This window comes from Ranitomeya imitator, chromosome 3 (genome assembly GCF_032444005.1).
Source record: "Ranitomeya imitator isolate aRanImi1 chromosome 3, aRanImi1.pri, whole genome shotgun sequence".
Taxonomy (NCBI): Eukaryota; Metazoa; Chordata; class Amphibia; order Anura; family Dendrobatidae; genus Ranitomeya; species Ranitomeya imitator.
In genome coordinates this window covers 508,583,195-508,604,672 of record NC_091284.1, presented here as the reverse complement: position 1 = coordinate 508,604,672, position 21,478 = coordinate 508,583,195, and the positions used below count along the sequence as shown (strand labels likewise).

The following is a 21,478-nucleotide window of genomic DNA, read 5'->3' as shown; positions in this document are numbered from 1 at the left end:
CCAGAAGCTATGGCATATTGTGAAAAGGCCAAAGATGTGGGGAGCGACAGTCAAAAGAAGAGGACCAGACCTGGGGCAGCTGGAGAGGTGAGTATTGATAAAAAAAAACCCTAATACCTGTCTGGCTGCCTCTCTGCTCAGCGTCCGTTCCTTTTTATTTCCACTGGCGGTGAGCAGTGACGCAGCTGGAAAGGTCAACAGTGAAGTTAGTATTATTTTTTTTCCCCATCCCTCTTCCAAATTACAAATAAATTTGGGTTATGAGACTACTTAAACTATTTAGTTCGTAACCCGGGGGCTGAGTTTATTGAAAATTATAATGGTTGTCCAGGCTTACAAGGTTCTGCTTTTCTCTAGAAACAGGGTCAACGTTGTTCAGTGGCCATCTGCTTTTACTATTGAGCCTTACTCACTTGACAATTCCAGCCCCAAGCAGAGAACAAGTGTGGAGTTTTTCTTAGAATAAAAAACCTACCTATTTCACAGATTCTATACCATTTTAAAGCAAATATTTATAAGTATTTTATTAATTTGTTTTCTTTTTAATGTAAATGATTGTACACAGACAGCATGGACTAAAAAAAAAATCAATTTATTATATATATATATTTATATTCTCTAGTAAATAATAATACCTTCATAGATGTGAAACATATTTCATCATTTTCAGAGCTTAAAAATTATAATTTAGAATATTAAATACTGTTTATTTACATTATGCTATCGCTAATGTGATTGAGCAGGAAGGAAAAGAGGAAGATGCAGCAAGGGTTAACTGCTAACGTAGTAAGCCTGCAGATAATGCAAGATAAGTAATTGAGGTTCATTAGGCTCTTAGATGCTAAATTTTTACAAGCGACTGCATCACATCAGCATTTTTGCTAATGAGTAATGCCATTATCTCATATGGTGTCTGGAGGAGGGACAGATGTGTTGCGTTGGATAGGAGATACAATGGAGTAATGCAATTTACATTGGTCTATACATATATAAAGAAAAAAGGTTATGTATGGCTTTATTAAGGTAGTTTATGAAGTGACTATCTTAGCTTATTTGTTCAAAAGCATTTTAAGAGAACGGGTTAGTGTGCTTACAACGGCAGCCATAGTACTAGAGTGTCGAGCCATAAGTTTAACACTGGGATCACTGAACATCTTTGCAGATGTAGACTCTGCAGCCCTCAACAAACAAATGTAGTTCAATACCACCTCATCTATTTTTGCTACAATTTCTTGTTGTTGTGATTCAGAATTCACCGCTTTTACTAATCTCATGCATGCTTCTGTTAAACAACAGAGAATTTGAAAACTTGAGGTCATGGCTGATAACATTTCTTCTTGGCCCTTGTCTGCGGTGGCCATCTTCCTGCAGGCACTTCCTAGCTGTCTAGATTCAACAGACAGTTGTTGTTTATATTGAGATAGTTCCTGGTCATAGGTATCTAAGCTTACATCTTCCCCCTTTCCAGCGTGGTTTGATCTTATTAGGCTGAGTAACTCATTCGCATCTCTTTGAGCAGCATGAAACCCATCAGGTATTGCATAAACGTTTTCTTTTAGTGCATTCATTCTGGTAATCTTTTCATCAAAGTCCATGTTTTCAACACTCAACTCAGTTTGCCCAGGGACCTGTTCCTCCTCAGTGTGTTTTGTGGCCATTACTATACTGGCTCTGGGAGATTCTATATCTCTGTTTCCACTTGGTGTGAATGAAGGCTCTACTTTTTGAGCTTCCACTGGTGATTTTGGTAGATACACACATGATACGTCTTTATTTTCATTATTGTTGCCATGGTTTACTTCTTCAAACTCATCTTCTTCATCTTCAGCATTCTTTCCCCTGTTTTGGAAGCAGTAACTAAAGGGGCCCCGACATCTCCAGTTGCTTGCATCTATTTTCAGCAAAGGCAGTGACCTAGACTGTTTTTGTACCTTTTGCATAGAACCAGTTAAAGCTGACCTTTTATTATCTTTGCTGTCACTGAGTGAATTCACAGAACTATGGGAGCAACTTTTGGATATTCTTTTCCCTAAAGGAAGCTCAAGTCTCTTTTCAGACCTGGACGTTCCTGTCTCCACCCCATCCAAGCACAAGCTGATTGAGGAGATTTTCTTGTCTGTTACCTCCATGCCTGAGGACCTTGTTATGACACTGCTGCTCCTTCTTAGTACCTTTCTATTATGTGGCATTTTCAAACTTCCTCCCAATATATCATACCGGTGTGAACTGATTTCTGCTGCACAGGCCTGGTTCCTTTGGTGAAGATGGAGAGAATCTTGGTTCTGAGTTGGCACATTTGATTCTGAGCAAATGATGGAGTATGCAAAAGGGTCACCTTTTGGGTGTTCAATAGTAGCTGTAGGCATGCCATCTCTTCTTCCTTTTGCAGGCTCTGTCAAAGCTACACTAGGGGTAGTAGAAAAACAGAGATATTTGTTAAGCATTTCTGAAAAAAGACATACAATGCAAGAACAATAAATACAGGATACACCTATCTATCTATCTATCTATCTAGTGGGTACGGAAAGTATTCAGACCCCTTTAAATTTTTCACTCTTTGTTTCATTGCAGCCATTTGGTAAATTCAAAAAGTTCATTCTTTTATCATTAATGTACACTCTGTATCCCATCTTGACTGGAAGATGACAGGTATTTTTTTTTCACAAAGTCTGATTGAAACTTTGTAAAAGTTGAAATGATACTGTGTGAAGTGTGCAACTTGCATATACTATGGAGTTCTATTTCATCCTAGCCAGTGTCATTTAGAAAAATATGGTAACCATCAGCAGTAAATGACAAAACACAAGTCACTGTTTTCACTCCAAACATTGCTGCAACACAAATTGTAAGTACAGTATGTAAAGTTTAGAAATTTAGATAACTATAACCTTCTTATACATTATGCATTCATTTAATATTTTTACAGATGGCTCAATAGTAGAAGAAATGATGTTTAGGTACGTTTCTATAGAGGAATTTAAAAAAAGGGCCTGACTGCTTGGATCTCCAAAGCAGGTAGAATTATGCATTTGGATGAGCTATTGGACAGTTAAGGTCCCATATACTGTATAGGAGTCCTCTTCTGTCTGTGTCCACCAGTGACCCCCCACAGTGGCCAGAGTGAAAACTTACTTAGTGCTATCTTTTTTTCCAGCACAGCAATGTTACCAACTATTCAATGTGCTGGAAACTACAGCACAGTTCTATTTCCTGGAAGGCAATTTCCTGTACAGCAAGTGGCCAGGAAAAATTCAGAATGGACCATGATCATTATGATTCCTACAACACTGTCTCATCACCTCATTATAATGATGTTAATGCATTTCCTAGATGTTATTGCATGTGATAAGAGAGATTAGTGTTTATTTGGAAAGAAGTGCTCTAATAAATGCATGATTTTGATTTTGGACATCCACCAATCAGTATACAGAGATTCCATCAAATAGCTTGAATTTAATTAAATAAGTGGTCTATGAAGGATCCATTCATATCTTTTAAGGATCCAGTTTTTATTTAGGACCAGAAATGGCCTACAAAGTCTCCTGTATTTCATGTAGCTATATTTCAAGATATTACTACCCATGTAGTTGTTGTTGCACTGAGATGTTACAATTTGCTAATGTCATCCAATGTCAATGCAAGCAGTCCTTTAGGGAAAAAAATGAATTTCTGACATAACTATGTAATACCAGGATCAATCAGATGTCAATAAACCAAAAAATTGTCCAGTATTGGAGAAATAAGGGTCCTTTTGTACGGAGAGATAAACTGCCCATAACAAGTGCAAACACTGATCAGCACTTGTTTGCTTTCATTTTTATGTAATAATGGTCATGAATTGTTCACTCGATTGTTTACTGGCTTTCACTATTATCATCCCCTATGTATGCCAGGAAATGTGCTGCCAACCAATAATATTTGTCATGCCTATATAAAAGATTATGATCAACAGAGAATAAGTGTTTTTTGCTCAAGAGCATGTTTACACTGGGCCATAATAGGCAATGAAGGCTTGTATTGGGGATCATGCCCCATGTAAAATGTTTTTAATTTAAGCTAAAAGTAAGACTGGTCAACTTGTTAAAGAGGTTTAACCCCATGGAATGCTTTAAAAATAGCTTGTGATGGTGCAAAATAACTGAAGGAGAGACACTCAACTTAGCAATCCAGTGCCGCTGTTGTGACAACACCTCCATGGTCCTTTGATGGCTACAGCAGTGATCTCAGTGTCATAATGTCGACACTACAGCCACATCATCATTGGAACCAGGTAAGCGGAGTATGATAGAGGGCCAGGGCAAAATTCAGCTGGTGATGTCACACCATTGTGAGGGTTTTTTTAAGAACACATTATGGGGTTGGACATTTAGCTAACACAAATTAAAATGGATACTGAGTTTCACTACAATTCAGAAAAAAATAATCTAAAAAAGTAGCTTTTTTCAATAACCACTGGTGTATGCCTCTCATGACTTAACCCATGGTCTTTAATCTGAGCACAAAATGAAGATGGAGACACCATTTCAAGTGAAAAAAAACAGCCTTTTCTTTATTCACCTCGCAATGATTTAACCTCCTTGAGCCTTCTGTGATCCTAGAGAAAAGTACAGGAGCTGAAACTTTGCAAAGGTGAATAAACAAAAATATATATTTTTTCACTTGAAGTGCCGTCTCTGTCTAACGATATTTCAGAGCAAAATAGTCCAAAAAAAAAAATCAGGATACCATATAATGGTCAATTCTCTATAATAGCATCATACAGGGTTCTGTCATAGATGACTTCACTGTAACCAAATATTCTCAACACAAAGATATTGTGTATGACACCATTAACTTTTTTTATCCCTAAAAGTGTATATTTGTTTATGCTATGATGTGAATGTAGTAATATATTCAGCTACTTGCTTTCTCCAGAATCCAGCACCGTTCTGCTCCTCTTCTCAGTGACGTCACCACCCTTCAGACTATGCGGCTCACTCTATTCTCTACGAGTGAGCTGAAAGCCTCTTTTACAATGTAAGCCTTTAGAGTCTCGTTCTGATGCTCCATAGACTTACATTGTAAAAGCCACATCCAAATTACCCAGACCGTGTGATTCGGAGAGTCTGAAGAGCAGTCACATCACTCAAAAGAGGCCCAAAATGGTGATGGATCCCGAAGAAGACATCGATTGCACATGTTAAACGATAAAAGTTTTAATGGGAGGGCTTTTTTAAATACGCTATCAAGCTTTGATCTGTAGTTATTAATGCTTTCATCAATGCTTATTTTTTTGTACCCTAATAGTTTTATTGATAGCTGACCCCCTCCTTGAGCATGTTGATGCCCCAAAATTCTTACTGTGACTTTACACCAATACAGTAAAAGCCTAATACAATAGCTAAAGCTGTCTGAGTGTCTATGACCCCCAAATGATATGTTATCCCAGTTACCAATAGAAATGTGTAAAATATGTTATTATAAGGTGTTTGAAGTTATAGCAATTACGTATGCAATTATTTAATCCTGGACACATGGCTACATAGAGCACAGCATATTGATTCCCATTAATGTGTGGAATGTAACCAGTGGAAAACAAAAAGTGATGTACCTGTGGTTTCTTTAATTTTAGATATCCGATGACATCCCTCTCTTAAGGTTCCAAACAATGGGTCTGCTTTCACTGTTGTATGTGCAACTGGCACATTCAGCCTATGACAAGCGGCATCACCTTGTTGGTGCAGTTCAGGATATGTTGCACTATGATTTGGGAGTATTGATTGTCTTTCGTCAGGGGTCATGTAATTTCCACTCTTTACTGATGCATCACCGAGAATATGTTTAGCATCTGAAGTACACAGAGGAGACTCTACAGGAGTTGCACAGGAACTGCTACCAGTACTACAACCTGCATCCACAGAAGAACACTGGGAACCTTGGAGAGAAAAATGTCCCTCACTTTGAAATGAGGACATGTTCTTGGTGATGTGGTACTCACAGATCCGATTAATGTTCTGATCCGTATCTGCTATCCTAGAAATGTGCTCAGTAGACATACCATCAGCTTCAGAGTCAACAAGTTCTTTGGAAGAAGAAATAAAAGCTGCATTGGAAATAAATATATCCTCTTGTTCTGAAAGAGAGGTTTCCATATTTGGGTCATCCTTAGTATCAGTTTCATTTTTTCCAACCCCAGAAAGCCTTGGCAATGTCTTTACATATGCTGAACCCGCTGGCAATTTCTCTATTGCTCCCTTCTCAATGCTAGTACACCATCGTTGATTGTCTTTCCGAAATGCTGTTCTTTCCATGTTAAAATTACTCAGGAGCTGACATTCTTTAGAAGGGAGCGTTTCAAACTGTTTTAGATCAACGTCATTTTCTGTTCTTTTACCTATTTGCTTTTTGACTGTAACATTTACATCAAAATGTGTTTTTAATTCCGCATCTGGTTTATTTTTTCTTTTACAAGCATACACCAAAGAACCCATTTGCATCTTGCTAAAGTATTCAGTAACAGATTTTGTCTCCATGGTTTCTGGCTCCATTTCTATGTTATCAGAATGAAGTATCTGCTTTGAAGGCACAGCTTTTGACTGGAGTTCCACAGCCTGCCGATTTGCTATGGAAGAAGTAGACTTCAGAGACATAGATCCAGATTGATTCTTTGCTACAGAAATATCCATCTGCTCTGCCATCAGAATTTGGTACCCATCGTTGTTCTGCAATATTGCACGTGCAGGGTTTTCTATTTGCTTCTGTGCTGATGCTAATTCAGAACTCTCAGTCATTTCTGAGGAATTGGTTTCATTTCCAGAATCTGAAGAGGATTCAGGACTATATGCTCTTAATATTGTTACGCCTGAGTGAAAGAGAAAAGAAAGTTAGGAAAAAGAATGAATGAACTGAATATTTTTTTTTCAGCTCTATATCACACCATAACCATACCTTTGTAACATGAGTGTTTCATATAAAATGCATAAAAAAAGTAAAAAATAACAGCAGGTCCAATGGGTAAAAGGAAAAGATGGTTTGATTATGGGGAACTGTACTACAAATATAAAAATAATGTGATGGTTTAAGGGGATGATATGATGGATTTTGTACACTAATGAATGAACGTCACAATAGTGAAAGAACCTGAGGTGTCATCTGCTTGGCTGTCTTCTGACACAGCCAATTCTTGCATTGCTTGAAGATTTGAAACCATAGTTTCTTCTAGGATTGTCTCACATTTTTCATCTGCACTTGTTGGTACGGCATCAATAAGTGACACTGGGATGTCATCATTAGACGCACTGATAGCTGAAGCAGACTGATTCGGACAGTCTTCTTCATCAGAGCTGTCTCTAAATCCAGGAGGAGGAGCAGCAATGGCCATGTTTAAGGAATGCAACAAGAAGTCATCTTCATTGTCGTCTCCTTCGGGTGGGGGAAGTGAGGTCAAGTCTATGATGTCATCACTGGAACCTGACATGCTAAGAATATTTGTTCTGGTGTCCTCTGGCACCATTATATCTTCTTCACAACTGGCCTCATCTTCATCTTCAACATCATCAGTGTTTTCAGAATAACATATATCATGTAAAAGCGGTTCTTCAATTCCTTCTGCAGCGCCGAACATTTTACTTTCAGATATATTTGCATAAACAGCATTAGCAGCGAAATGGATGCTTTCAGCATCTGATGTCAAGTCTAGGTCTTTAATATCATTGGCATTATTTAAATAAATTACATTTTGTTTATCCAACATTTCAGGACTTTCATCCAACAATCTTTCATAGCCAAGTGTCTGTGGGTTTATGGTGTCAAGGTTATGATCACCAAATATGAAAGACACTTTTGCGCTCCTTGGAGAATCTTGTGCTGTATTAGAGTGTTCCAGTCCTGACAGAGACAGTAATGCTGGCTGGTTTACACTGAGGCTATTTTCTAAATCTATATGGTCACATTGTTTGGTTAGTTGCTGATCAAGTTCTCCTGAATTAAATGTAGGATCTATATACAAACTCCGGTGGTCTTTATGACACAGTTGACTTTCTGAAACTTCAATGTTTCGTTGTTTAAAGTCCGTGAATGTTTGTTGAGCTTCCTGATTTTCTTCATAAGTAATGATAGCTGATTTTGGTAAATAGTTCCAATCACAATCAAGATAATTAATTTTACTGCGAATTTCGTTTCCTAAAGAAGGAAAAAAAAATACAAATTTTAATGATGATACTTTACTTAACAAAACACACATATTTAATATTAAGTTACCTGTCAGGTCCTGAAGCCTCAGAAATGGCCCCCAGTACAGTTTAAAACAAGTTTAGCTTCCCAGTAATGTCTCTGACACATGAAACAGTAGTCATGTGAGGCCTTTCTTCACTAACAGCAGTCTGGCTTTACAAGATATAATCATGCAACAAACTTATGGCTTGTTACATCTTCACTTCTAAGCCTACGAGGAAGGATATTGCATGTACGTGTGGGACTTCATGCACAGAATGGAAGATTCAAAGAGCAGAGAATGTCTATCATGCCCAACTGGCTATGAGCACTGAATGAAGAGCAGGCCTGCTGTAAGTGAAGTTGTGTCTCTGAGTCCCTTCTCAAGAACAAACCGTAAGACAGGGAAGTCAAAGAGTTCAAAGTCAATTGACAGGAGAGTATGTCAAAGATAAAAAGGTTTAGTCAAAGGAATAGTCAAAGACAAAGTTCGGAGTCAGGCTACTAAGGTCAGAGTACGTCAAAGGAAAAAGGGTAATACAAGCGAGTGATCAAAAAGGCAAATCCGAGGTCTGCCAAATAAAGGTCAGAATATACACATAGTACAGAGCAACACACCACTAAGCAAGGATAAGACTGGCAATGCTCTGACCATTCTCAGCTAGCTAAATACCTGAATAAGTGACCCCAGGAGGAAACCCTATAGGCCAGGCCAGATTGGAGAGTCCCGCATGCCCCTAATATAGGGCGAATGAGCTGTCATTCAAAGCGTCATTTGGACACCATGAGTGGTGTAATTGGTCACTTTACATTTGCAAATGCTGAGGAGGGCATTAAAACTTTATTTTTCTCACAAAATAAATTATTGTCTGAAAGACTGACTGAACTTTAAGCATTATTTTTCACATTTGGCAAGCACTTTAGTTGCCTGCAGATCAGTGCAGGTCTGGGTCCTGAGACCCCATCGTTCCATCACTTATTCAATTAACCCCTGAACAATGCGGAACTCAACAGATAAGAGACCAATTTGTCAGAAAATATGATCAAAGTTTACTTACTTTTTAAGTATCAGAGACATTATTAGGAAGCTGTATGGTATAAGTGCTTCTGGGGGTTGTTTCTAAGGTTTCAGGGACCTTACAGTTTCCATTTAAAATAGCAAGTAAAGTACTATACTCTGTTTGAATCCATATTCGCTATCTTACCTGATTCTCGATTGGCTGTGTTTTTATTTGCAACATTAAAAATTGATCTTCTTGAATCAACTAATAGTCGGTAATAACCTGCTGTTAAGCAGGCAAGATTCATGGCATCAGATGATTCCATAAGAAGTGTGATAGGCTGCAAAAATTAGAAATATATTAAGAAAAAGATCATAGATTGCAAAATAATTATCTTCATTAATGCCTTAGCTCTAACACTGAGAAAGCAAAGCAAGCTAAATGTATGTGGAATGTAGTCTAATATAGTCCAAATGTATTAACTCAGGCTGAGACTTTCCTCTAATAGCCTTTAGGTATGTGCACATGACATCTTTTAGATGTGTGAAAACCTGCCATGTTTTTCGAGAGGAAGAGCTTAAGAACACAGTGGCATTTTTTGTTGTGAAGCGCCTTTTTTTCGGTGACTTTTTGGTCATTTCATTTGTGACATATTTGGCAGACGGCTTTTTTTTTCTTATATTGAACAAACTAGTGAGCGGCTTCCAAGCAGAAGGAGCTTGAAGAATGATTAGGTCGCTTTTTGTAACCACTTTATGTTTTTGCAAACTTGAAGCGGTTAACAGAAGCTGAAATGATTTGCACACAAGTAATTTTTACATTGCAGTGCACGTTCATTCTTTTTATCATCTATTTAATGCTTTTTTTATGCGGGTAATGAAGCATATTCATGATATGTCATATTTAGGTCCTTAATGGATCCATTATGTAATAGATTTTACTGATACCTTGCTCATCATACTATTTTTTCATCATATTTCTTTTTTGTTGTTTTTTTTTTTTTGCATTTTTGAAAAACTAACATATCAGTCTAGAAAAATAGCGTTTAGGCAAAGGGGAGCTTTTGTTTATAAAACGAAGATGCTATGATACACCTATATACCTTAACAATATATGGACAAAAGTATTAGCACGCCTACACCTTACACCCATTGGAGATTTTCTGACATCCCATTCTAACTTCATAGGCATGAATTTAGAGTTAATGGCACAGTCATGTTTAAAAAGAAAAGGGCCTTCCCAAAAATGTTCTTACAAAGTTGTAAACAGGATTGTCCAGAATATCTTGGTATACTGAAACATTGAAGGGGTTATCCAGGACTTTATTTCCTCTATGGATTTAAGCACTTGCTAACTACCTGCCTGTTCTACTGTGCAACAATCTTTTCTAGCTCAGTCACAACTGAGTGGAAAAGAATGAGCTTCTCTATCAATAAGACATCACAGGAAGCAGGAGAATTGTCACCAGGAGAGGTCTGTGACCTCACTGAACTAGGAGAGATCGTTACGTGCTAGAATGGGCAGGTCATTAACAGCTATCAGATGATAAGTTGTTAGATCCATAGTAAAAGAAAATCCTGGATAACCCCTTTAAGATTTCCGATTAGTGGAACAAAGGGGCCTGAAAACACAACCCCATAGCATTATCCCTCCTCCACCAAACTTTACATATGGCACAATGAGGTCAGGCAAGTACTGTTATTTTGGCATTCGACAAACACAGAATAATCATTCAGACCAGCAAATAAAGAAACATTATCTTTTACTCCATGAAACACGCTTCCACTGCTCCAGAGTCCGTTGATAGCATGCTTTACACCATGTCATCCGACGCTTGTCATTGACATACAACTGCTAAGTCTTTGGAACCCATGGCAGGGAACTCCTTATGCACAATTTTTATGCTGATGTTAATTCCAACGTAGATTTAGAGCTCTGAAGTTATTGAGTGAGCACAGCAATTTATATAAATTATGCGTCTCAGCCCCACTCTTTAATTTTACATGACCTGACATGTTTCAAATCACAAATGGTAGAAGCAGAGATGACAATACTCGTCACATTGAGAAAAACAATCTTCTTTATTTTCTCACAGCAAACAATAATAATCAGGTGGGGAACGTATAGGCAAACAACAGCAGGATGTGGCAGTTTCGAGTCTACTGACATTCCTAGAGGCCCGTAGAAGTGTCAGTAGACTGGAAACTGCCGTTGCCTACTGTTGTTTGCTTGTAAGCACCCCACCTGATTTTTATTGCTTACTATGAGATAATAAAGATTTTTTTTCTCGATGTAGTGAGTGTTGTCATCTCCACTTCTACTATTTGGGACTTTCAGAGACGTTTGTATAATGAGCACCACTGATTATAGCATAACTACAGGTACTTCTCACAAAATTAGAATATTATCAAAACTTTAATTTATTTCAGTTCTTCAATACAAAAAGTGAAACTCATATCTTCTATAGAGTGATTACAAACAGAGTGATCTATTTCAAGTGTTTATTTCTGTTAATGTTGATGATTATGGCTTGCAGCCAATGAAAACCCCAAAGTCAGTATTTCAGTAAATTAGAATGATTAACAAAAATACACCATCTTCCTAAGCATTTAAAAAGGTCCGTTAGTCTGTTTCAGTAGGCTCCACAATCATGGGGAAGACTGCTGACTTGACAGATGTCCAGAAGGCAGTCACTGACACTCCACAAGGAAAGTAAGCCACAAAAGGTCATTGCAAAAGAAGCTGGCTGTTCACAGGGTGCTGTTTCCAAGCATATTAATGGAAAGTTGAGTGGAAGGAAAAAGTGTGGTAGAAAAAGGTGCACATGCAACTGGGATAACCACAACCTTGAAAGGATTGTTAAGAAAAGGCCATTCAAAAATTTGGGGTAGAATCAAAAGGAGTGGACTGCTGGAGACATTGGTTCAAAAGTCACCACACTCACACGCATCCAGGGCATGGGCTACAAGTGTCGCATTCTTTATGTCAAGCCATTCAAGACCAATAGACAACGCAAGAAGCATCTTACCTGGGCCAAGGAAAAAAAGAACTGAACTGTTGCACAGTGGTACAAGGTGTTGTTTACAGATGAAAGTAAATTTTGCATTTCATTTAGAAATCAAAGTCCCAGAGTCTGGAGGAACAGTGGAGAGCCACACAATCCAATCTGCTTGAGATCTAGTGTGAAGTTTAGATAATCAGTGATGGTTTGGGGAGCCATGCCATCTGCTGGTGTAGGTCCACTGTGTTTTATCAAGACCAAAGTCAGTGCAGCCGTCTACCAGGAAATTTTTAGAGCACTTCACGCTTCTCTCTGTGGACAAGCTTTTTGGAGATGGAAATTTCATTCTCCAACAGGACTTGGCACCTGTCCACACTGCCAAAAGTACCAATACCTAGTTTAAAAACAATAGTATCACTGTGCTTGATTGGCCAGCAGACTCGCCTGACCTTAACCCCATAGAGAATCTATGGGGTTTTGTCAAGAGGAAGATGAGAGACACCAGACCTAGCAGTGCAGATGAGCTGAAGGCTGCTATCAAAGCAACCTGGGCTTCCATAACACCTCAGCAGTGCCCCAGGCTGATCGCCTCCATGTCACACCGCATTTATGCAGATGTTTAGTCTTCTTCCACTTTTCAATAATACCATTCACTTTGATTCATCCACCTCTCGTGTCTCCCCTTTTCCTCATAGTTTGTAAGCTTGCGAGCAGGGCCCTCATTCCTCTTGGTATCTATTTTGAACTGTGATCTCTGTTATTCTGTAATGTCTATTGTCTGTACAAGTCCCCTCTATAATTTGTAAAGCGCTGCGGAATATGTTGGCGCTATATAAATAAAAATTATTATTATTATTATTCATGGAATGTTTAGGAAGAAATAAATTTCTCTTGTTACAATGGTGGCAACACATTACAGTACCTTGCTCTTATTCAATGAGCTCTTTAGAATGACCCATTCTTTCACAAATATTAGTATAGGGAGACTGTATGGCTAGGCCATGGATTTTGCACAACTTTGGTTATAGGACTGAATGAAAAGCCTACATTTTATGTTTGATTAAGGTTTGTCCTAATACTTTTGTCCATCTAGTATACAAATTTTATTTCAAAATAAAAAAAATTAAATAAATTGCACTTACCTTCACATCAAGAACATGAAGCTCTACTCTAACGGTTATATTGTCCTCTGTATACATTTCAATCCTATTGACATGGCTGAAGTCTGCAAGCAGGGCAACTAGGTTTGTTTTTGTGTTGATTACATGACTGATGCCATATCGTGGACCAACTAACAAGGTCACATCTGAATGTTTTTCTCCCTGCTGTAGGTACAAGGACATGAAAGAGTTATGTTTCTCTAGGCCTTAGTTGGCCAATCTTTCAAGGCAAAGCTAAAAATAAATTACATAACGTTGTAAGCCGTATAAATGCATTTGTTGATTAAATGAATATGGATAGGAAAATCTATTTAAATTTATAGCAAGGAGGCAACATCTAAATTTGTGCAGCTGGGAAAATGAATTTTATAATTTGTCCTGAAAGATAAAGTAATATAGATGACCATTTTACTAGCTTTTAAAATTATTTCATACTGACGGATGACATAAGACTTTTATTGAAGTTATAATTAATTACAGAAATTCCAGAAATCTGAATATATTTAGCTAATTGTTGCTTAAAAAGCACTTACAATCAATTTTGCTTTAAATACACGTCCACCATATAAGCGTAAATCACTAAGAAACTTCAGATAGTGCACTTTGGCTTGGAGAGCAGACAGCTGTGAAGAGAAGAGATAAAATACATGTCTGCTTAAATCCACATTATTTAAATACAAATGGTTGTCCTCTATCTATATGATACAACAGTTGTTGAAGAGTTATACCAAAAATAGTGCTCTGGAACCCTGAGAACAGGGCTCTGCAGCCACGTTTTGAATACAGTGGAGAAGCACATATACATCCTCTACTTTACTCATTGTCTATGGGACTTATGGGACAAAGCATAACATTGTGCTTGGTTGTTTCTTAGACAATTTATAGAGTGAAGGCTAAGCACGGTGGCGCAGTGGTTAGCACTGCTGCCTTGCAGCGCTGGGGTCCTGGGTTCTAATCCCACCCAGGACAACATCTGCAAAGAGTTTGTATGTTCTCTCCGTGTTTGCGTGGGTTTCTTCCGGGCACTCCGGTTTCCTCCCACATTCCAAAGACATACTGATAGGGATTCTAGATTGTGAGCCCCATCGGGGACAGTGATGATAATGTGTGCAAAACTGTAAAGCGCTGCGGAATATGTTAGCGCTATATAAAAATAAAGATTATTATTATTAAGTATGTGCACCGCCACTCCATTCAGAGCGGGGGGCTTGAGGTTTCCTAACCCCTATCTTAGAACCTCAACCAACCAGTAAGTATTTTTTGTTAACCCTTTAATGACTTTTTCTAATATCCACATATGCAGTGATAGAAGAAAGGAGAAGGGAATGTATCACTAAATAACTAGGTTGAGTTTTCAACCCAGTCAGTGTTAAGGATACATATCCTGATTGAAAATATCCAAAATGGACGCTTGCAGACAAAATGTTGTTTGTTGAATATATATAAGAATCACAGATACTGATTAATGTGTGTACGTCCTATAAGTCATACCTGTCAGCAGGTGGACTTTGGTATGACAATGTATCCACTGAGATAATCAAGCATTCTTAGGGGAAAAACAGAATCATAAAACTAATGAGTATTGATTAAAGTCCGGCTATCGGAGGAGGACTTGAGGGGGTTTAACCACAGATTTAATTGATAAGAGATAACCTATAAAAGGATGTGCCTTCCGATCAATGAAACAGATTTTCTACTAGTGATTGAGTGTCTTTAATCACGAGTGGATTTGTCTCCATGTGCATGTTAAATCTCTCCGAGAGATACAATTTGGCCACAATAAACTAAGATGATCACTCATTTGGGGTGACCTTAACAATTTGGCGCCCAATGTGGGCCCGGGCAAAGCATCCAGATGACCACAGCCACACCACAACTCTCCCAGGACGGATGCCGATTCTGGGCCAGGAGACTGCAACTCCCCCAGACGAAAAAATATGTCATCTTACCTAAAATCCCTCTAGTGCATGTCCGAGTTGCGTTAGAGATAGCCGGCTGTCGTCTCTGGACAATAATTGACCACAATTGGAAAATCCTGAGCGTAAGAACTGGTCAACATAATTCTTTAATTGTCTGTGTATCTGTGTGTATTGTTGGGACAAGCGATCGGGTGTCTCTAGTGATACAATACTGCACAGGGCAGTTTAAAAAGAGAAAATTGCACAATAACACCGAACAATCACACTGGTTCCAGTACCATTAACACAAGTATGCAAAATTTGGATTTCTGAAAATGTTTTCAAATCCAATGATTGATTCTTATGTTATCTTATGCCCTGATTTTAAAAGAAAACTTCTAATTTTAACCATCTTGTAGGGATATTGCACAAAACCCACGTGAAATTACATACAAGTGAAATGAACAAGAAAAATCTTTATTGTAGCCAAAAAAGGACACATAATAAAGTGGGGAAAATAAGTATTTGATATGCTGCCTATTTTGCAAATTTTCCCATTCACAAAATGTGTAGAGGTGTGTACTTTTTTATCGTAGGTACACTTCAACTGTGAGAGACAGAATCTAAAAATAAAAATTAGAAAATCATATTGTATCATTTAAAAATAATTATTGCATTTTATTGCATGGAATAAGTAGTTAATCACTTACCAACCAGTAAGTTTTTCTTTAAGAAGCTCTGATACTTTGCACTCATTACCTGTATTAATTGCACCTGTTTAAACTTGTTACCTGTATAAAAGACACCTGGACATACACTCAATCACTCACACTCCAACCTTCCACCATGGCCAAAACCAAAGAGCTGTCCTAGGACACCAGGGACAAAACTGTAGACTTACACAAGGCTGGGATAGGCTACAGGACAATAGGCAAACAGCTAGGTGAGAAGGCAACAATTGTTGGCACAATTATTAGAAAATGGAAAAACCACAAAACAATTGTCAATCTACTTCGGTCTGGGGCTCCCTGTAAGATCTTGCCGCGTGGGGTAAGGACGATTCTGAGAAAAGTCAGGAATCAGCCCACAACTACATGGGAGGATCTGGTCAATGACCAGAAGAGAGCTGAGACCACAATCTCAAACATTACCATTGGTAGCACACTATTCCATAATGAATATAAATCTTGGGGGCATGCAAAGTCCCCCTGCTCATGCGAGCCCAAGTCCAGGCCCATTTCAAGTTCACCAAGAGCCATCTTGATGATCCAGAGAAGGCATGGGAGAAGGTCATGTGGTCATATAAGACAAAAATAGAACTTTTTGGTATTAATTCCAGTAGCCATTTTTGAGGAAGTATCAGTACAACCATAAGAACACCTTCCCATGGTGGGGGAAAAAATTATACTTTAGGGGTGCTTTTCTGCAAAAGTAACCACATTGTACCTTACTGGTGTGGTACCGTACTGTATCGTATTAAAAGAAGGATGGATGGGGTAACATATCTTCAGATTTTGACCAACAACCTCCTTCCCTCAGTAAGAGCATTGAATATGGGTTGTGACTGGGTCTTCCAGCATCTTCCAGCAATGACCGGAAACACACAACCACAGCAACTAAGGAATGGCTCCATAAGAAGCATTTCAAGGCCCTGGAATGGCCTAGCCAGTCTCTACATCTGTACTCAATAGCAAATCTTTGAAGGGAGCTGAAACTCAATGTTGCCCAGTGACAGCCCTGAAACCTTAAAGATCTGAAGATGATCTGCATGGAGGAGTAGGCCATATCCCTGCTGCAGTGTATGCAAACTTGGTTGAGAACTAGAGGAGACATCTGACCTCTGTAATTGCAAACAAAGGTTTCTGTACCAAATATTAAGTTCTGTTTTTCTAATGTATCAAGTACTTATTTCATGCAATAAAATGCAAATAAATTCTGTAAAAATCATACAATCTGATTTTCTGGATTTTTTTAGATTCTGTCTCTCACAGTTGAAGTGTACCTGCGATAAAAATTGCAGACCTCTCCATTCTTGTAGATGGTAAAAATTGGAAAACCGACAGAGTATCAAATACTTATTTTCCCCACTGTATACAAAAATTTACTGAATATTCATTCTGAAACTTTATTGGAAATTAGTTCTTGAATATTTTCTTATTGTTTCCTCTTCAAAGCTTGTCTTGATACTTTTTCTCTTATAGAAGGCATGTGGATCTTCTCTGTGAAGCATCTCGCAGTAGTCCCCCCATCAGGTTCATGTTCCATCTACCTTGGTATCATCATACCATCTCCTTAATATGCTGATGAAATCTTTCTCATTTCTCTACTCTAACAACACCAAGGTTTTTATGAAAGTAGTCCAAATGGGAATGTAAAAAATGTAACTCCAAATTCATCAGACAACCCACGGTTTTGAAACGTTTCAGCATGTCCTCCACAATGGACTAACATTTTCATTCTTTGTTGTTACCTAGAAATTTCTTCACAATTTATCTAAAAGAATCCCAAGCCCTTAATTAATTTTTGTTTGGAACACGTCATCCTTCATGAGGTTCCGGCTATCCAGATCCACAAAAGTACCTAGCTTCAGTTTTGCTTCAGACAGCTCCTGAAACTTCGTACACAAGTACTTAAGACTCTCATTCTTTCGGTAGAGGTTTCACAAACTGCTTCAGTCCAAGATTAATGTGGAGTGGTGGCAGGAGAACTTTAATGGGATCAACTAAACTTTCCACAACTATGTTCTTAGTCCAGGTTGCAAAGATGTTCTTGTTGGCCAACTCTTTTGGCTCTAGTGATGAGTCCTATCCTGGCTGTTCCACTCACACAAAAAGAATGGGTACTTCATGTATCCTACTTGCACAAGGAGCAAAGAAAGAACTTTAAGATCACCACATATCGACCATCCTCGATCTTCGTAGTTAAGTTTCTTGAGAATAAAGTCTAAAGTCTCATAGTTTTCCTTCAAGTGCACAGAATGCCCTACAGGCACTGAAGCATACTTGCTGCCGTGTGCAGTAACACAGCTTTCAGGATTTCTTTGTATACCACCACACTCTCATGAACGATGTCTAAAAAACAATGTTTTTACTGCCCATATTAACCAATCACAGCGCAATGCAGCTTTCATTTCTTATACTGCTGAGGTGAAATGAAATATATGCTTTGATTGGATGCTATGGACATCACCACACCACATTCTTTGAAAGCTGGGGTAAGAAAATCTCTGCCCACAGCAGCCAATCGCAGAACCGTGTCCATGAATTTCTAACCAATCTAATGACACCGTAATCATCCAATAAAAGTCACGCAAAGGGGTTAAAGAATGGTGCAAGAAAAAGTGGAGTCAGTGCTTGTGAAAAAACTGAATGTTATGGAATTTTGTCTATATTTTTACTGATTTCAGCTATCAAAAGCACATAAAAATCACCTCTTACTTTTCAAACAAATTTACCTTGGACATCTATATTATTATAGTATTATGGACATTTCACAATATAGATTTAGTGGAGCTTTGGAGAATTTACATATTAATAGCATATCCTTAGGATATGCACCAAGATTCAAACTGAGCATCCCAAATGATTGGTTGCAGTGCTACTGTGAGCCTGACTGTCACATAGGTATAGCAGATCATCTGTATACATGATGCCCAATAGCCTTTTGTCTGCAAGATAATGTTTGTGATGGTTCTCTGGTGGTTACTAAAGACCTTTAGTAGTGTTTCACTTGGAATAACTACAAAACAAATTTAACTGTTAACCTTATGAAATAGCTATTATTGGGTGACACCGTGATTTTAGCTTTATCTCTGATGCCACATAGGTTTTATTTAACATATAGGGGCATTTGTGGGGCGACAGTGAACTAGTAGGGTTCTTGGGTATGTGCATGTATTGTTTGTGAAAATATGTCTGTCTATGCATAATTAGTAAGTTTGTGTGCATTTATGTGTTTGTGATGTGTATACATGTGTATGAATTGTGTGTGTTATACAGCAGATATGAGTTTGGTATAGTGGTACTATATGTTTGTGGTACAGTGATGTATGTTGTGTTACATTTTATGGACGGGGAGGATTTAATTGTGTATGTGCGTGGCACCAGGTGACAAAATATCTAACTTCAGCTCTACAAATAGTCAACATTCAGCAATCAAGAAAATATCATCTCAATCAGGAGAAATGTAGTGTGCCATGGGAAATGTAGTTTAGCAATAGCTAAAATATCAAAGACAGTCTCTATCTATTTGCAGGCAAAACAAGATGTTTCCGTTAGCTTAATAATATAGACATGCCCAAAGCTAAAGCATGAAAAATTAATTAATCCCTTCACATTTTTCTGGACTGAAAGAGAAAGATGAATTGTCCACTTTGCAAATACTGTAATACACAGTTTTGCACACTCACAGGTTCATTTTCCTTACATGTAAATTCTTTACCTTTTTGCCTGGAGGGACAAGGTTTTGATTAGCTTTGACAAGGTGTGACAGAGCCTTCTTTATGTTCTTTTCCTTCATGCTTTGCAGAACGGCAGACGGAAGGAAAGTCTCAAGTCCCCATTCCTTTCTGGAGGGAAAAATACTTTATTTTTATTCTTATTAATTTATATATAAATTAATGAAGCAAAGCTATTGTAATATAAGCTACCCATTTTTAAACTTTACCCACAGGTGGTCCATAAAGTGACCACATATGGCCATTTAGTTGTTCTCTATCTTGAACGTGCTCGGATATGGTGTTATCTGAGCATGCTTGGGTGCTAACCGAGCGTATTCGGCGCGTTCGAAAAATATGTTCGAGTCCCTGCAGCTGCATGTCTCATGGCTGCTCAACAGCCACAACACATGCAGGGATTGACTAACAAACAGGCAACCCCTGCTTGTGTTACGGCTGTCTAACTGCCACGAGAAAGGCAGGTGCAGGGACTCGAAGATAGTTTTCGAGCATGCCGAATACACTCGGTTAGCACCCAAGCATGCTCAGATAACACCATATCCGAGCACGTTCATTCATCACTACTCTTCACTATTTATCAACCTAACCTCCTATAAGATGCCCATATCTATTGATAGGGCACATAGTAGAGTTGTCAAAGTGAAGAAACCAATTTATTAAATGTTAGTGTCAATAAATAATGTTTATCCATTAGAAAGGCAAAATCAATTAATATAGACAAGACTTCATACCGTCTATACATACTGACATACAGATATGTTGAATATGGGGCTTCTTACATAATATAAAGTACAATATAAAATTACTTTCGACTCTCGAGCTAAATTCTAAGGATACTTACTCAATGTATTTCAATGAGATTTTCTGTGTTTGCTTCGTCGTAACAGTTGCAATATACATCTGTAATGCTGCCAATCTCAACGCAATGTCGTATTTCAGCTCTGGTCCAAATCTTTCTTGAACAACATCATTGCAGCTCTGCAATTGACCAACAGATGGGGCATTAGGCTCAGAATTCCAGACAATATCATGCGGTATTTTAAAATGGACGTTTTAAACTGAGATAAAATGCATAATAAGTATAATCACTGTCAAAAGTCTTAATAAAGCACACCATGGGCTTGAATAGAAGTGTGATTGAAACATCAATGAGATACAGCAGTGCCTATGAGGGCAGAGCAATGGATAGGAACAATATCTACTAAGATCGCATCCAGTTTATATGATAGCTTATTCATTTTTAATGATTTACATTAGAAACTTGACATTTCAAAAAGGTCCACTACTCTATTTTATGTTATGTAGAACATCCGAAAAGAAAATATCGCCGTTTTACCTAGTCGCTAGTAAATGGTATACAGCGTCAGCTATACAATATCGACACTTAGGTTCTTCTGATTAAATCCATACAGGATCCTGAACATGTGCTAGTGTGGTGAAGATGATCTCTTACCTGCACATATAAATATTCAAAGGCAACAGGATCCCTCCGAAGTAAGTCTATCGGATCCTTTGGAACAAAGCTAATTCTGAACAGGCATCTCATCATATGCGAGCTGGGTCTTTGAGTCACCTAGGTATATACACCAGTGTTAGTTGATTTGTGTGTAATTGAGGCCTAAAGGTGATCTACATAATTACAACCATCGATCTATTGCTCTAAATAATAATAACAATATTTTTGATGTATTCAACTCTTATGCAGACCTTTGTGGACCAAGGATGCTGCTGCAGTCATGTATTCCTCCACTCTATCTGATTTCTCTTCTTGC

General features: G+C 38.1%; 1 protein-coding gene across 2 annotated transcripts in view; it reads right to left on the bottom strand.

Moving 5' to 3' along the window:
- Positions 1–910: 910 nt before the first annotated feature.
- FRMPD4 (FERM and PDZ domain containing 4) overlaps positions 911–21,478 on the bottom strand; it is a 735,397-nt gene continuing 714,829 nt past the window's right edge. Inside the window, exons 10-18 of one of the 2 annotated variants that reach the window (XM_069757665.1) lie at positions 21,160–21,279; positions 20,548–20,684; positions 19,691–19,817; positions 13,886–13,975; positions 13,335–13,517; positions 9,396–9,531; positions 7,120–8,160; positions 5,591–6,841; positions 911–2,401 (exon numbers count right to left, since the gene is read on the bottom strand). In XM_069757665.1, coding sequence (XP_069613766.1) covers positions 1,050–2,401; positions 5,591–6,841; positions 7,120–8,160; positions 9,396–9,531; positions 13,335–13,517; positions 13,886–13,975; positions 19,691–19,817; positions 20,548–20,684; positions 21,160–21,279 — 4,437 coding nt within the window. In that variant the 3' untranslated portion in view covers positions 911–1,049. Of the gene's footprint in view, positions 2,407–5,590; positions 6,842–7,119; positions 8,161–9,395; positions 9,532–13,334; positions 13,518–13,885; positions 13,976–19,690; positions 19,818–20,547; positions 20,685–21,159; positions 21,280–21,478 lie in introns of both variants that reach the window. The other variant, XM_069757666.1, reaches the window with a different exon arrangement.